Raw genomic sequence first — 16,487 nt, forward strand, 5'->3', positions numbered from 1 at the left:
CGGGAGGACGGGGGAGAATTCAGATATGGCCCTTTGTTCCTTGTAGTATCCAAAGAAGTACCCTGCTTTTATTTTGAAAAAAAAGAAGAAAAAAAAGCTCAACAAGTTCAAAGGCGTGTTGTTTCTTCAGACATGATGTCCGTGGGTTGTTTTCTTGTTTTGTTTTGTTTTTTTAGTTTTTTTTTCCTTCTTCTGATTTGAGTAGAAAAAGCGGTCAGGTTTCCATTCCGGTAATCGTCCGTCACAAAGCGCCTGGAAATGCTTGTTGAATGTCAAAAAACCAGTTCCTCAACGTCCCTGACGTTCAGGAGGAAGTCCATCGGTCGGACGTAACGGTAGAAAAGTCTCTAAATGTGCTCTGTGGCTCCGGCTGACGGGTGAAATATCAAATCCTGCTCACATTTGATTCCTGCTGTTGCTCAATGTGTGTGTGTGTGTGCGCGCGCGCGTGTGTGTCACACAGTTTCCTGTAAACAGAGGGTCTCCACGGCGCTGCTGGGCCCCTGGGCGACGCCGCCGATGACGAAGAGCATGCTGGCTGTCTGCAGGAGGGCGGAGGAGCAGCGGGCGGTGGGCATGGGCGCCACGTACTCCCAGCGCCGCTTCACCGGGTTGTAGCTCTCCACCGAGCCCAGCGGCGACGGCTCGTTACCTGCAGGGAGCGGAAAGCCTCACGTTACGACCAAGATGCACATCACAGACACGTGGGAGGAATATCAACCCCACCCCCCCTGGCCAGTGAATTAATTCCTCACCCCCCTCGGTGTTAATTACAGACGATACTCTCAGAAAACCCCCTCCAGCTCGTTCAAACCTCCAGAGTCTTTGTGCAACATAACAAATCTTCCAATCAAAGTATTTGGTTCTGCCCAGCAGGAGCAGCTTCATCCCCGTCCCGCGTTTCATCGTAAAAAAAATGGAGAGGGACTCGCTTAAGCTACATCACGTTTCTATTAAATCCTGAAATCGGCTTTCAAATCCACGTTAACCGAGCCGATCTCCAGCCGGTAAGAGGATCTCCGCACTGCGAGGAAGGAGGAGAGGGAAGTTTAAAAGTTTCAATTGTCCTCAGCTAGCTAAATGGATTTTGATGACACGCGGTAATACAGATTAAAGCCGCACACCAGGCGTACGTCTTTCAAATCCGGATGGACGACACGAAACCCACTTGCTATCAGGATGTCAATCACACAGCCGGCGCAAACGGCGGGAATTCATTTCGGCTTCTCTCCAGTCCACAGAATGATGTACAGCGTAAAATATACTGGATCATTTGGTCTGTAAAAAGAATGTTTGGCCACATGAAGTCTCACTTTTACAATCAATTTTAATTCTGCATTTTTAACCCAGTTCATTGTTTTTTTTTGTTTTGTGTTTTTGGGGGGAGTTAGAAGAATACTGCAAATATAAATTTATATTGCAATCAATCAGGAACATATGCTTAACAGACATGCTGTGCTCCATTAGAGAAATAAATGAAAAAAACTATATATATATATATATATATATATATATATATATATATATATATATATATATATACACCCTTGAGCAATACACTTATTTTGAACTGGTCATAGTAACAGCAACACAGATGTAACGATGTGCTGCGACAGTTAAAAATCCATGCAAACGTGAGATGAATTAAATTGTTGTAATAAAAAAAATGCATCGCTCCACAATCAAGTTTTTAATATTCATTTGTTGTGTGAGCAAAGCAGTACTGTGACTGACAGTTCCTGTGTGCCAACATCTGTACCAGAGGACGTTGTGCTATGAAATGTCAGATTGAGCTCTGTATGTTTAATTCTTTTCATTATAAAAGCCTTTTAGAATGGATTTAAAGACAATTGAAGGGAGACTGGATGTGTGAGGTGCCAGGTGACGACTCCTTTAAACAAAGCACAGATGAGAGTTTATGTGGATTTCAAGCAGCCTCCTGGAGGTTCAGCTCAGCTCATGAACTACGGTTGTCGGTAGAATCGAGCATCACGGGGAAACGGCAAAACAAATGACTTTACATGCCAATACTCAGCGTTCATTTCATGAAGCGAAGCAGCTTCTGCAGAGGAAAGTGAGAAATGGTGAAACCTGTTGAAGCCTGAAGGCAGATTTAGCACTTTGATGTTTATTTTATCTGCAATATGTTGGAACTACGCTGGTTTTTTTCCTCCTGCTCACCTGTGACGCTCACGCCAGGCTGCCGTTACCATGGATACACACATCACAGCAAGTCCCCCAGATGATATGAACTGGTGTGTGTGTGTGTGTGTGTGTGTGTGTGTGTGTGTGTGTGTGTGTGTGTGTGTGTGTGTGTGTGTGTGTGTGTGTGTGTGTGTGTGTGTGTGTGTGTGTGTGCACTATTACCATCATCATTTTTGTTAAAGGAATAAAGTGACGGTTCCTTTCAAAGCAATCTGCTTCTGCTCAGGCCTCGGCACCTTTATCATTTATGACGACACACCCACTGCACACACACATGCACATGCACACGCACACACGCACGCACGCACGCACGCACGCACGCACGCACGCACGCACGCACGCACACACACACACACACACACACACACACACACACACACACACACTTCAGCACCTCGGTTTAACCTCCCTTCTCCCGGCTTCTATCTCCATTACCTCCTCCTCTCTCTCCGCAGCACTCCTGTTCTCCACCGCGTCATGTCTTTCATCCGCAGCACCTGTTTTGTCCTCATTTAATAATGTTTCAAGCGCTCCTTGTTCTCCCCCTCACCCATCCGCTCTCTCCACTCTTCATCTTGGCCTCCTTTCTCCTGTATCTGTCGCCACTCAAACCCTCCACCTCCTTGTCACTGTTCCTCGGTGCTCCTGGTACATCATGAAAAGTGCTCCCGTTTTCAGGTGCTCTCCTTCTCACCCCGTTCACCCCCCCCCCCCACACACACACACACACACACACACTGTGATGGTCATGCTTTAATTTAACAAGCCCAACATGTCATCACAGAAAATCAAAGAGTTGCACGACTTTAACAAGTACAATTTAACAGATTTAACTACTTTACAGATAAAGCAAGTATTTAGTCCCCCCCACACATCCCTGTAGCGGTGCTGAATGTCACCGTCAGGTTCACCCACAGAGTCTCGGAGACACATCCTAGTTTACTATCGTTAATTAAATTAAATCAAAACCAAAACTCAAACAGACTTACGTCGTAAGTGATACCGGCTTAAGTGTTGTTGATGAAAGTATCCAAGAACAGTTATTAGCTACTCATTGAAAATTAATGAACTTACTCCATTAGGCTCATTTTTAGTAATTCACCAGTTCCAGTCATTTACATGAGTCAGTGGGAGGAAGATGCTCTATAACCCGGATATTCAACCAGCATGCAGACAGATCTAAGAATGTGGCGATAACTTATGAAGCTCATGTTAATGCTACTTACAATGTGACACATGAGATAAATTGTGTCCATCAGCTTTTAGCTTCCTTCTAATCTCACATTAAAATTTTATTTTAATGTTATTTCACCCTGGAGGCCATCTGAGAGGTACATTGCACTCAAAGCAGCGCCTCCATTCCCTCCATCACAAAGAGGTGCATCTAAGTACATTAGTAAAATAGTAAATGTTAACGCTAAAGGAAGGCCAGCCCAGTGAACCAGAACTCAATACAAATCCATTGGAACAGTATTGGTAACCAAAAGTAAACCATTGTGTTACATCTATTATAAAAAAGAAAGAAAGAAGCTAAATATTGGATGTTGCAATGTACCAGAAGTCAATAATCAGTATATATGACACATGTTTCACAGCACTAACGTTTATCACTGTAATTCTATAAAAATCCTGCTTGTGCTTTTCTATTTATTCTCCCACTTTGTTTGGTCCTCTGCTCTCCATCTGGCTTCCTGAAGTGTTTATCTCACCTGCCTGTGACCTGCTGCTGCAGAGCAGCTCACCCAAATGTCTGACCTGCGCTGTAAACAGTGTCATTACAAGTGCCCTTTCCACCGCCCGCCATCGTTTAGCAGGAGAAACACGACTCTCACACTCGGCGGCTCCAGTCCTTGATGACTGAGAAATATTCAGCCTGCAGTGAAGGAGCTGCTCCTCGAGCCGCAGGATCCCAGATGACTAAACTCTCAATAGAACGGTGTCCCGACATCCTGTACTGTCGGGTTCAGATCAGGTCGGCTCCGACTGCCAGCAGCTTCTGGATCTACACAGTCCCTGTACCGAACCTTCTGGATCTACACAGTCCCTGTACCGAACCTTCTGGATCTACACAGTCCCAGTACCGAACCTTCTGGATCTACACAGTCCCTGTACCGAACCTTCTGGATCTACACAGTCCCTGTACCGAACCTTCTGGATCTACACAGTCCCTGTACCGAACCTTCTGGATCTACAGTCTCTGTACCCAACCTTCTGGATCGACACAGTCTCTGTACCCAACCTTCTGGATCTACACAGTCCCTGTACCGAACCTTCTGGATCTACAGTCTCTGTACCGAAGCTTCTGGATCTACAGTCTCTGTACCGAACCTTCTGGATCTACACAGTCCCTGTACCGAAGCTTCTAGATCAACACAGTCTCTGTACCGAAGCTTCTGGATCTACAGTCTCTGTACCGAAGCTTCTAGATCTACAGTCTCTGTACCGAAGCTTCTGGATCTATACAGTCTCTGTACTGAAGCTTCTGGATCTATACAGTCTCTGTACCGAAGCTTCTGGATCAACAGTCTCTGTACCGAAGCTTCTAGATCTACAGTCTCTGTACCGAAGCTTCTAGATCTACACAGTCCCTGTACCAAAGCTTCTAGATCTACAGTCTCTGTACCGAAGCATCTGGATCTACACAGTCTCTGTACCAAAGCTTCTAGATCTACACAGTCTCTGTACCGAAGTTTCTGGATCAACAGTCTCTGTACCGAAGTTTCTAGATCTACACAGTCTCTGTACCAAAGCTTCTAGATCTACACAGTCTCTGTACCGAAGCTTCTAGATCTACACAGTCCCTGTACCGAAGCTTCTAGATCTACACAGTCTCTGTACCAAAGCTTCTAGATCTACACAGTCCCTGTACCGAAGCTTCTAGATCTACACAGTCTCTGTACCAAAGCTTCTAGATCTACACAGTCTCTGTACCGAAGCTTCTAGATCTACACAGTCTCTGTACCAAAGCTTCTAGATCTACACAGTCTCTGTACCGAAGCTTCTAGATCTACACAGTCCCTGTACCGAAGCTTCTAGATCTACACAGTCTCTGTACCGAAGCTTCTAGATCTACACAGTCTCTGTACCAAAGCTTCTAGATCTACAGTCTCTGTACCGAAGCTTCTAGATCGACACACGTCTCAGACCTGAAAGTCCACAGGTCAGCTTCGGTACAGACTGTTGCAGTGGGACGATCACAGTAGCATTTGGCTGTTTGGTCACCATGAACATATTCATCCACCTGCTGAGCTCCAGACTGGATTAGGACTGGAGAAGAACTCTGTTTGGGTCATTCCTTTCTTTTCCTGTGACCCACCAGTTGAGAATATTTAATAATGAAATAGGACAAATTAGGCAGAAATGAATTTGTCACATGGGATCATAGTTTGTGGTCTCATAAAACCTCTTTTAAAAGATGGAATACATTTTTAGGTTTATCTTATCAAATAAAATGACATAAATCATGTATTGTATAAACAACATTGTGTAAATAATAATACAAACATTGTCACATTCTATAGTATGTATTGGGGCTAAAATTTTTTGATCTGTTCATTCATTTCTGAAAGATTATTTTTTGTTTAGAAAATCGAAAAGAGGTTGTATTCATTGTATAGGAGCGTATTTGTGGTCAAATGTAGTTTTAAGAGCCGTGAGATGGCTTCAACTTCCTTTTGGTTTTCATAGTGTCTGTAGTATCGCCATAGCAACAAGAAATATGTTGTGTTACAACAACTTTCTTAGAAAGTTCTAAAGTGTTAATTTGTCAATATAGCTTATCAAAAGGAAGCTCAAGCCTCAAGCTGTTTTAAAATCTAGCAACTGAAAATAGAGGAGACGTCCTCCATGTTTTTGTTTTTTTTTCCAATCCAGCAAGAATATAGATTTTCATGTGACCTCAAGAATGTCACACGGGATTAATAATCTGTTTCTGACCTGAAGTTGCGCTGATAAAAAAAGACGAGTGAGATCAAATAAACCCATGTAAGAAGTTCAGAGGCGCTTTGGGCTCCGGTCACACCTGCAGTAAGGATTCCACAATGTGCAGAGAGACGACAGACGTCGCTGAACGAAAACAATCAAAGAGTCTTTATATCTGGGAAAGAAAATGAGAAACCAGTTGAATCGTTCAGCAAATGTTTCCAGGTTGTGATGGATGATGTGACACTCTATCATTCATGTTGCATATGTGAAAACTTCCACATTGTTTTAAAAGAGGAAAAAAGGCAAATCTGCTCAAATACTAAAAACTTTAGTTTAAGTTTTAAGTTAGAAATTCTGCCTATTAATTTCTTTTATGGATTATTTGAATATGTAATTTATGATTTTGATGATTAAAACATTTTTAAAGCCAACTTTTTATTGTGCTATTTTATCAGTTCCATTGTTATATTAACTATTTGAGTGACAAATATTTCAATGGCAAACTTATTCCAGCCATGCTTGTTGTTGTTGTTGTTGTTGCTTTTGAACAGCAAAATTCTTGATTTATGATCAATTTGTGCACATTTTCCACTGTTTTTAATTATAATTATGCAACATTTTTTCACAGGGATTTGGTTACTTTTCCAAATCAACATGCAAAAGGACAATATATCCTGTGTCATTTAAAACTGTGATAAACTGTTTGAGTCAATGTTTCATGGCCTTATTTCTATTGTTCCATGAACTCCCGATATTCCTCAGGGAGCCAAAGTCCAGTTTTATTTACTGTGAATGAAAATATTCCTCTGATCTGAACCTGAGTGATCAAACCTGAAGAAGTAAACTCATGGAATGAAGTCACTGCAGAAACAAAACCATCAGTCATGACAAACCTGTGTTTCATGCCAACACTGTCAACAGATGAACGCTGCGGCTCCATCATGGATGTTTTATGTGAATTAGTTGGATTTCCCAAGTCAACAGGCTGAGGAATATCACACACATATGCACACAGGTGTTTAAGCTTCTCCTGCAGGATCCAGCAGCAGATTTCATTCTGCAACTTCAAGGTTTCCACAAGTTGCGCTGTGTAAATATGCATGAATGTACATGGATAAGTGTGTTTAATCTTGCCGCTGCACGCAGGAGGAGAAGCCCAAGAGTCAATATGTTCTTCAAAAGCATTCCGCCGCGATGGGAAGGGGAAAAAAAAGGAGCTGACCTGAGATTGATTTGTAGCGGTGCTCCATCTCACTTCACACCATATTTACTCTGACAAATGCGGCGCAGTCAAGGAGAAAATGAAAAGCTAATGGAGATTTAATTTGCCCGTGTGCCTGAGAACATGTGCGGCGCGATAAACCCGAGCTGTGCCCTTTGATTGGCTGCGAGCGGTTCGGTCCACACTGCCGACTTCATCCTGCGTCGGCCCTTTTTCATCGTCAGGCTGCGAGCGTCAGCCTAATGTCGTCAATTAGGCAATAATTTCAATTAGCAGAGCGGAGGGGGGGATTTTCAGCTGAGCGGGGCAATATGATCCATGGATTGCAGACACTCGGAGAGCTGCGGATTTCCAGAAGAATCACGCGCACATACATGCACAGTTTACACACGTAAAGAGGGAAATAATTCTCAACTCTGGTCTTCCTATCTCTTCACAGACGTTCGATATTTACTGTGTCAAGGCCAAAGATTTCGCTATGATTGCAGTCTTCCGCCTGCAACGGCTAAGAACCGGACAGTGTGTGGCCTTAAGGCCTGAAGGAACATGCATTTGTGGGATGAGCAGCAGAGCTGACTATGTGCAGTGGTGGCTGGAGGGCAAAACATTCCTCTGGCTCCTCTGACAAGCATGGAATATATTTATAAATAATCTGAAACCAGCAAGAAAGGTCAGAAACTGAAACTTAAAAACTACATTATTACTAAATAAAATAAAGATGTGTAACAATAACATACAACGAATATCTTTTAAAACAATATTTATTTGAATGTCTTCAAATATATAACATGAACATTGCATAGAATGTATATTTAAATATCCAGCGTGTTCATGTGTGGCTGCAATGATCTTTACATCAAGACTGAGCTCTGTTAAAAGAGTGTATATGTCATGTTTATTTTCATATCAGGGTCTTGGCTTGTTCAAATGCTGTAACTACTGTATTTCTCCACATCTAAATAGCAGGTGAACGCTAACGCTGAGGTTTCCAGAGAGATCCACAAGCTTGTCTTTGTCAATAGAATCAAGTGTGTCTTTAAGACATTACCGAGTTAAGTTGGTCATTCAGTTTGTCGGCCCTTGGGGGCCCCCTAGTGGCCTGGGGCTCTACGCACCTGCCTGCCCTCAGTGTGTGAGTCTAAGGCTGCGTCCCAATTCTCCCCCTTACCCCTACCCCTTTGAATTGCGTGTTCACGAGAGTCTGAGGGGTGTCACATTTCACTACTGTGCAGAGGCGGAGGGGTGAGGGGAAGGGCTATTCACCCCTCTAGACGGAGCATTTACAGATGTACACTTTAAACAGAGGGGTATGAGGACACGGCGCCAAAGGACTCGCATTTCACATATATACGCTTCTAAAGTTGTATAAACCTGTTGTGTTTTATTCTAGTAAGAACGGCAATAGCGCTGCCGTATGTAGCTTCCGTGTGTATTTGTTTGGTAGAGACCGTGTTTATAACATTTTATTATTACACTGTATAGTTCCAAAGTCTTCTAATAGGGGTGTTTTGAAAACAGGGACCCCCGAGCAAACCAGGAAGCTCCTCCGCTTTCACATGGTGAATGAGGAATTATTTCTGAAGTCCAAATACAGTGCAAAAACTGAAGTAATCCACGTCTCCGTCTATTTCTTCACCTTGATGTGGAAAGGTGGAAAACGAAACAAAGCAGCCAAGCTGCTGCAACACGTTGAATTTGGGACGGCAGGACGACGCTCCTGCTGGAAAATCAACAAACATCCGTGGTTCAGCTCTGCTGATGTAACGGCGCCGTATTATGATGTCATAACTGTGAGACGGAGTGAGAGGGGCGGGGCTGAGCAGAGGGAGAGGGAGAGGGGCGGGGCTGAGCAGAGCGAGAGGGGGGTCCCAAATCTAAGGGCTGAAACATTTACCCCTTTGCCGTTGCCCTCATTTTGGAGGGGAAGGTTGAGGCGGAGGCGAAGGGCTAAGGGGTAGGGGTAGGGGTACAAAAAGAGAATTGGGACAGGGCCTAAATCAGGGATCGGCAACTTCATATGGCCTCGTGCCAAAATCAGTCTCAGCAACTGGACGGCGGGTCACAATGAGGAGTTCTTTCACACTGGCGACTGACAAGTCAATAGAAGATGATTTGGTCTTGGTTTAACTTGACTCAGATTTTTGAAAAGCACCTGGCGGGCCAGATATTCTTGCTGGTGGTCAGCTTTGGGACGGTTTCTGATGTTTGTGGAACAGCTGCCAAAACCTTTAAACAGCATCCTGATTGAACAACTCCCACTTGAAGCACGTCAGCGTTTCCTCCTGCAGCTCCCTCCACCAACAAACCGTTTGTAAAATCCAGCCGAAGCCTCAGCCGCCGGACCTGTTCGTCTTAAGATGTAAAAGTATGGACGACCAAAAGTGACAACCTGGGTACATTTATTAGAATTGCACCAATGCAGCATGTTACTTTAGCGTGATGATAGTGAAAGCCTTGTTTTAAAGCACATTGAACTAACAAACAAGACAAATGTTTCCAGGCTCCATCGTGTGTTTAGCTTTTAGTCCGGGACAATGAAAATGATTCAGTCTGCCTATAAGGACGAGAAAAACTTCCTCAAACAACCTACGTTGGTCAGAAAAGACTCACATGCTACCAAATACCTTAAAGCTGCTTCAGTAATGTAACAATTACAATTTTTTAAAATCCTTATTTATATATTACTACTACACTGTTATTACAAAATTGCGTGCGTTATATTTAAAATGACAAAAACCTGTTACATTATTATTTGTTACATGGAAAACATGTTGTAAATTGACTCCATTATGACCAAACTGATTCCTGCTGCCTGAGTCCTCCGACCTCCTTACAGATGTGACGTCTTCTCAAATAATATAATTAAATACAACACGGTTGTTCAGACTCAGGCGTCCTCATGTGGGACATGCAGGTGACATTGGACCAGAAATAAAAAATGTCCTGAAGAACTGCTTTATGTTGCCGTTTGAATGTGGCCATATTCAGACCAACACTGATGCATTATCTTTTTTTAATTTCTTTTTTTTTAAAACATAAAATCACTTCAAAACACGTTTCCTCAACCGCTTCTTGGATCAAACGTGTAAAATACAGAATCTATTTCCTCCAACATCACTGTCATCTGTGACTGGTTTGCTTCCTGTTGCATCAGCAAAGACTGTATTTAACAGAGAGATTCAAATAAAGTAGAATAAAACAAAAGACTGACCGAGACCACCTGCTACGATGACTCTCCCTCCCAAACATCCCGCCACAAAGTCGGCCCGCTTCTCCCTCATCCTGGACGTCCTGGTGGGTTTGATCCAAACACCTGTGGGAGGTGGAAAGACGTGAGATCAGTCAGTCACTGTTGATTGTTTACAAAACATTCACCGAGAACACAAGTCTGCAGCCTATATGACTGAGAACCGTTTTTGCAATTTTCCAGAAAATAAAATTAGTCTTGAGCCACAAAACATGTAAATTGTAAGAATAAAAAAAGACAAAACAATATCTAAACAATTGGCAAACAGCCATTTTAGCTATACTGGCCATTTTTCTCTTTTCTCCCTTATTTTTCCCTTTTTTTTCTTCTTTCCTTTCATTAATTTTCTTTTTAATTTTCCATTTTACTCTTCACATGTAAAAAAAAGAATTGTAATTATATGTTGGACCATTTTTACTATATTTGTATTATGTTGTATGTTTATTTTTTCCTCCTTTTTGGTAACGCCTGCTATTCTGGCTGATTTATTGAATTTTTCTGTTTTCAGATTGGAGATTAGACAGTTTTTCAAAATTGGTGTGGAAAGCAAATGAAAGAAAAATCTTTATTTACAAAAATGTATTCTGAAAATGTGTCTTCAGGGTTGGAGACTCCTGATCTCCACAAACAGGTTTTGAAATTAAAACTCATTTCATGAACTTGACAACAGAATTAGTGACATAGAAAAACCCAGAAGAGAAAGTCTGCAATACATTTGTTTGACCCTAATAAATTGACCTTTGGCTAAGCCCCGCCCCCAAACGAAGCACGTTCACTCTTAAAGCCAAAGGACATCTTGATAATGTTAGGGATCAGTACAGATCATTTCTGCTGCATGAGGGACAAACACAAACAAGAGAGGAGAGTAGCAGAGGAATCCCCAACTCGATGGGAAGAGATGGACAGAACAGGCCACGAGGAAGAGTGAAAAGACATGGTGGCACAACAGGACCTGCCTGGAGGTTCCCTCCCTCCCCCCCGATATAGTGCATTCGCATACACAGTAGTGTATATTATATACCCTATATTATAGTGGCAATTCAGCTGCGTAAAGCTCAAAGGTTCGTTGGAAGAAGCTTCGCTGAACTAGAATTATTGTGAAACTCGCCCTATAATGCCAAACGTTATAGAAAACACATGTGGTTTCTGAAGAAGACATTTTCTAAGTTTGAAAAGGTCAAGGTAAGAAAAACATAAACATTTTCACTGAAACATCAATAGGAACAGTGACTGGGTTGATGCAATGTGAAAATACTTAACATTTCATAATCTATGTTTTAAAACCGTGTTAAAAATGACGATACAGCAGGTGTATCAGGTCATGTAACTCTAAATCAGTCAATTGTCATTATATTGTATTTCATGCATTATATATGACATCAAGCAACATACAGTCTTTTTATTTTTAAATTGCACAATTTGGTACATTGAGAGTAAAAAGCTAAATATGTGACTTGCTGTATCATGATGATTGATCACTATTACTTGATACAATTGCTTGTAACTTGTTTTTGCTTACTGCTCTTCACTAAAAACTGACCAATTCATATAAAATCACAATCTGTGTGTTTTTAGGTGGCAAGAAAATACTGTGTTGAAGATGGCCTGAAGATACTCTGAGAATGATTATGGATGGCAGTTCCATTGATGGATTTCTCCTAACTATGTTATGATAGCACTTTTCATGTTTGGAATGGCAAATTTCTTGGATTTGTTCATTTTTCTTATGTTTTTGTTCAGGAAAAAAGAATCTTTGAGCATTATGACCCGATGTATCAAATATGATACAAACTGGGATTTGTTTTTTAAATAAATAAATAAATAAATAAATAAATAAATAAATAAATAAATAAATAAATAAATAAATAAATAAATAAATAAATAAATAAATAAATAAATTTCTGACAATCATCTAATGGTCTGGTCTTTGCAGAAAATCACAATTCTGACATGAATCCTGTCTAAAAGTGACACCGTTTGACCAAAATGTGAACTCTACAACATAAACAATAAAACGGATCAGAAGGTGACAGTTCCACTTCAAAGTGATTTTAACAGGTCGTGTGAAAAATGGATATGTCAATATCCCATCAATCAACATTTCTATTGCTAATATCGGCCGTGAGCCGATGTCCGACTGGGACACGCCTCGTCTGAATTAAAAGATATCATCAAGCTTTAAGCGGGCATTCATTTGTAATGTTGTATTTCTTTTTTTCAAAAGTGCTGATTGAGTCCCACCGATACACAACACAAAAAATTGTGATTTCTGTATACGTATAGCTTTTGGCCAATCAAAGTAGCAATCACCTCAGAGTGAAGGAATGGTCAAATTCACCTTAAATAACAAGAAGTGAACACTGCCTGTAGATATTTTTATATGTCATCTTCAGTTCTATACAAAAGCAGAGCCAAGCAGTCATGAGAGTGACGGCAGGTTGTTGTGTAACATCTGAACTGTTCGTTGAGGAAGCTGAATGCACTCCGAAACGAAAAAAAACGAGAAACAAAACCAAAGGATATTATGAAAATAAAGTTACATTAGTTGCTTGAAAAGCTCTCAAAACGAAGTGAAATCACAATCTATCTTAAAATAGAGCAATTTCCACCCGTTCAACGTGAACACATATCTAGTGCAGTCAACCTATTGCAATAATCCATCAGATTAATCACAGGGTTGCTGTGGACACATTTTGATGAGATATTCATTTTAAATCTATATCAACCACGTATAATTTTGAACAGGCTGAAGAAAGAAGAGAACGTATCAGCACTTAATGTAAATGTAACTTAATCAAACACCGGCCACGTTAATTCAAAACTTTCCTGTCACACGACGCAGAGAGCCGAAGTTCCTCGGGGTGAGAAGTTCAGTAATTGGCGGTGTTGTATTACACCGCGGGGGCAGTGAAGGCGAGCTCGTCCTTCCACTACAGTCACACTGGCGAGGATAAGCAGCGTGACGGCGGATGGAGGTATTGATCAGTGGACAGATGGCAGATAGTGAGCAGGACTCCTCGGTGGCCGACGGCCAGCTTTGTCTGCGGGAAGCAGGAGCCACTAAATGCACCCAGGGGGACAGTTAAACCACCGGACAGGAAGATGGTTGATTGGAGGTTTGCTTTAACTGCAACCATCACGTCGTAAACAGTAATAAAGGCAGGAGGAGGTCCCAAGAAAATACTTTAATGGGTGGATGCGCCTAAGTTTTACCGAACTCCTGGTCAAACTTGTATGTTTGCTTATGTGGAATATTGTTTCTCTCTTAAAGGGCCTTGGTATGGCCACGTCATTATCATGTCAATAAAATGTAATTGGAATAGTTGCCAACCTTTATTCTCATTTAATTTTTTATTTTTTTTTGTAAAAACTTTGCAGTAGTCATGATCAAATGAAGCTTCAATACAGCTTGATGAACCTCTGTCTTTACCTCCTGAAGCCACTAGAGGGCACTGTCTGATCAACAAATGTTTGAAAACACCTTCATTCCCAGTCTTTCAGACTTGATCTGCAAATCAAGAGCGCCATCTGGTGGAGTCAGGAAGTATAGAAAGTGGTTCATGAAGCTTTGTTGGCCACACCTAGTTTAACAAACTGACAAATAAAACAGATGAAAGTATGGAGCACCTGAGTGGGCAGAGGGGAAAAAAATAAATAATAACGCGAGGGAATATGTAAAATAAGTTGTTATCTCAGATTAGTAAAGCAAAGGAACGACATCATTTAATCCACGGTCGCAAATTCAATGAGTTTAACTGCAACACTCATTTAAACCACAATAACGGCAGTGTTATTAGTCGTTGCGTTTTATTGCGTTGTTGTGGTTTAGTGGCCTAGTTAAGTGAGGAAGTGTAATGTTGTCACTCCCATGAGTGAGAAGTGTGTGTTGTGTTGGATCTGCTCCTGCTCTGTGCTGCTGTGCCTCACAAAGTATCTGTCAGCTGTCGGATATAGAATTTAGAAACAGTTTTCCGTTGTAGCTTTTCCACACTGTTCACCATAATGTCACTCACTTCCAGGTCTTCAGCCGCGTTACGACTACACTCTACCCTACAGTACTTCTTTATAATAAAGCAATACTTTTGGCTCATCATATACAAACCACTCAAAGTCCACAGTACTGTAAATGAAAGCTTGGATTTCTTAGCGATAAAATGCACTTTTAGTGGCGCTTCATCCGACAGAGAACATTTGCTGTTGTTGATCAGTGTGTGTTTACGTAGGTGGCCATAAGTAGGTGGCTGAGATTTACATCCTCTCTTTTGGGGCCAAGATGAGTTTGACATGTCTGTGATTCACATGGTTTCGTTAGAAAACACCACGATGTGATGTGGTCCACATCATTTTATCTCAAAGTGTCCAGAACAGCAAATCAGACGGGGATCAGTGGTCCATTCTTGGTAACGGAAAACGATCTGGCTTCATGACAGCTTTTGAAAATCTGAAGAAAAGAGTTTTATCCAATTTTGTCACGAGGATGCAGAGAGATACCTGACAGCACGTACTCTGTTCTACGATTCCATGATCAAGCATGTATTTAACTTCTGCTTCCAAATATTTGCGCCGATCCAAGTTAACTCTGTGACAGCGTTATTTGATTGACCATGACGTGGATGTGGGAGATGCTAAACCAATCGAACGAGTGCGTCCTGGCGTATCTGAAAACAAAACAGGATATTTGTTTATTACATCAGTTAATTCAGCGCGGCACTCCGCTCCATGAGCCAACAAGGTGTCCAGTTTACACCATGTTTCAGAGTTAAAGAGCGCTGTCCATGGTACCAGGGTCACCGTCACCTCCTGCAGGCTACACGGCGCCGTCCGTGGTGCTGAAGCCGTCACTCACCATTTATCACACATGCTGCATTCGCCCAACCACTTCCACCTCTCACGCTTAATATGGTTTTAACAGGTTCATGAGAGAACTATGTTTTCCTTCGCTCAGGCATGAAATAATGTTGATCAGCTGTTTGTTCCAGAACTGTACGCGGGCCAGTGAATTCTGCTTGAAATAGAGACGTTGCAAAAGGACGTAAAGCCAAGACCTGATCACCAGGCAAAAAGGACCGGACCTCTGCGTGCCAATCAAACAATCGCTTCATGTTTTCTTGCGCTGCAGTCAGATTTTCCTTCACCAGCTCCCTCGACACATAAACACGTCTTCTGAACACATTCCCGTAATCCTCAAGGTGTTTTGGTGGCTCTGGCTCTTTGAAGTTATTCACCACAGCGGGTGGACATTTCACTGTGTGCACCAAAACCAACTCATTTGGACTAAAACCCTGTGCTTTCCTAGGTACTTTCCCTGGCCTCCAACCTCAACCAAGGTAAACCCCCAGTCTCCACCCTCCTCTGTATAATAAGCGCTCAGGAGAGACTTCAGTGACTGATGGAATCGTTCTAAAGCTCCCTGGCTCTCCCGATGGTATCCAGTCACTTTACTTCGCCGCACACAGAGTTGTGTCAGGACCTGAGTGAATAAATGTGAGGAAGAGCGAGTACCTTGATCTGACTGTAACACTTAGGAAGGCCAAACAGAAATAAAGTGCGAAAGTGCCTCAGAACCAACACCTTTCACCTCTTGTCATACAACATCATACACAGCTGCAACTGAACCAGCCCCTTTAGGATGACCATGAAACGTCCTGGACTTTGCTTTCAGAAAATCTAAATCCGCCTTAATGTGCCCACGTCTGTGACAGTGGTGAGAAGCACACCACCAACAATCATCGGAGACACAGTGGAAGCCAGCTTTTACAGGCCAGCCCCTGGAAGACGAGCTGGGCCCTCGTCATCCTCGGCCGGCTCCACAAACACACCATACAACATTAGTAAGGCCACCGTGACACCAGCAGGGGGCGTCACAATGACCACTCAGGAGCTCCGTAT

General features: G+C 42.2%; 1 protein-coding gene across 1 annotated transcript in view; it reads right to left on the reverse strand.

Annotated features, from left to right (window-relative positions):
• Nucleotides 1–455: 455 nt before the first annotated feature.
• The window catches only part of klhdc8b (kelch domain containing 8B), a gene marked incomplete at both ends in the record, with an annotated part of 260,212 nt that continues 244,180 nt past the window's right edge, over nucleotides 456–16,487 (reverse strand). Inside the window, 2 exons of the mRNA XM_080496190.1 lie at nucleotides 456–652; nucleotides 10,563–10,664. Of these exons, the coding sequence (XP_080352316.1) occupies nucleotides 456–652; nucleotides 10,563–10,664 (299 nt within the window). The remainder of the gene's footprint in view (nucleotides 653–10,562; nucleotides 10,665–16,487) is intronic.

The sequence above is a fragment of the Blennius ocellaris genome (genome assembly GCF_963422515.1).
Source record: "Blennius ocellaris genome assembly, chromosome: 5".
NCBI lineage: Eukaryota > Metazoa > Chordata > Actinopteri > Blenniiformes > Blenniidae > Blennius > Blennius ocellaris.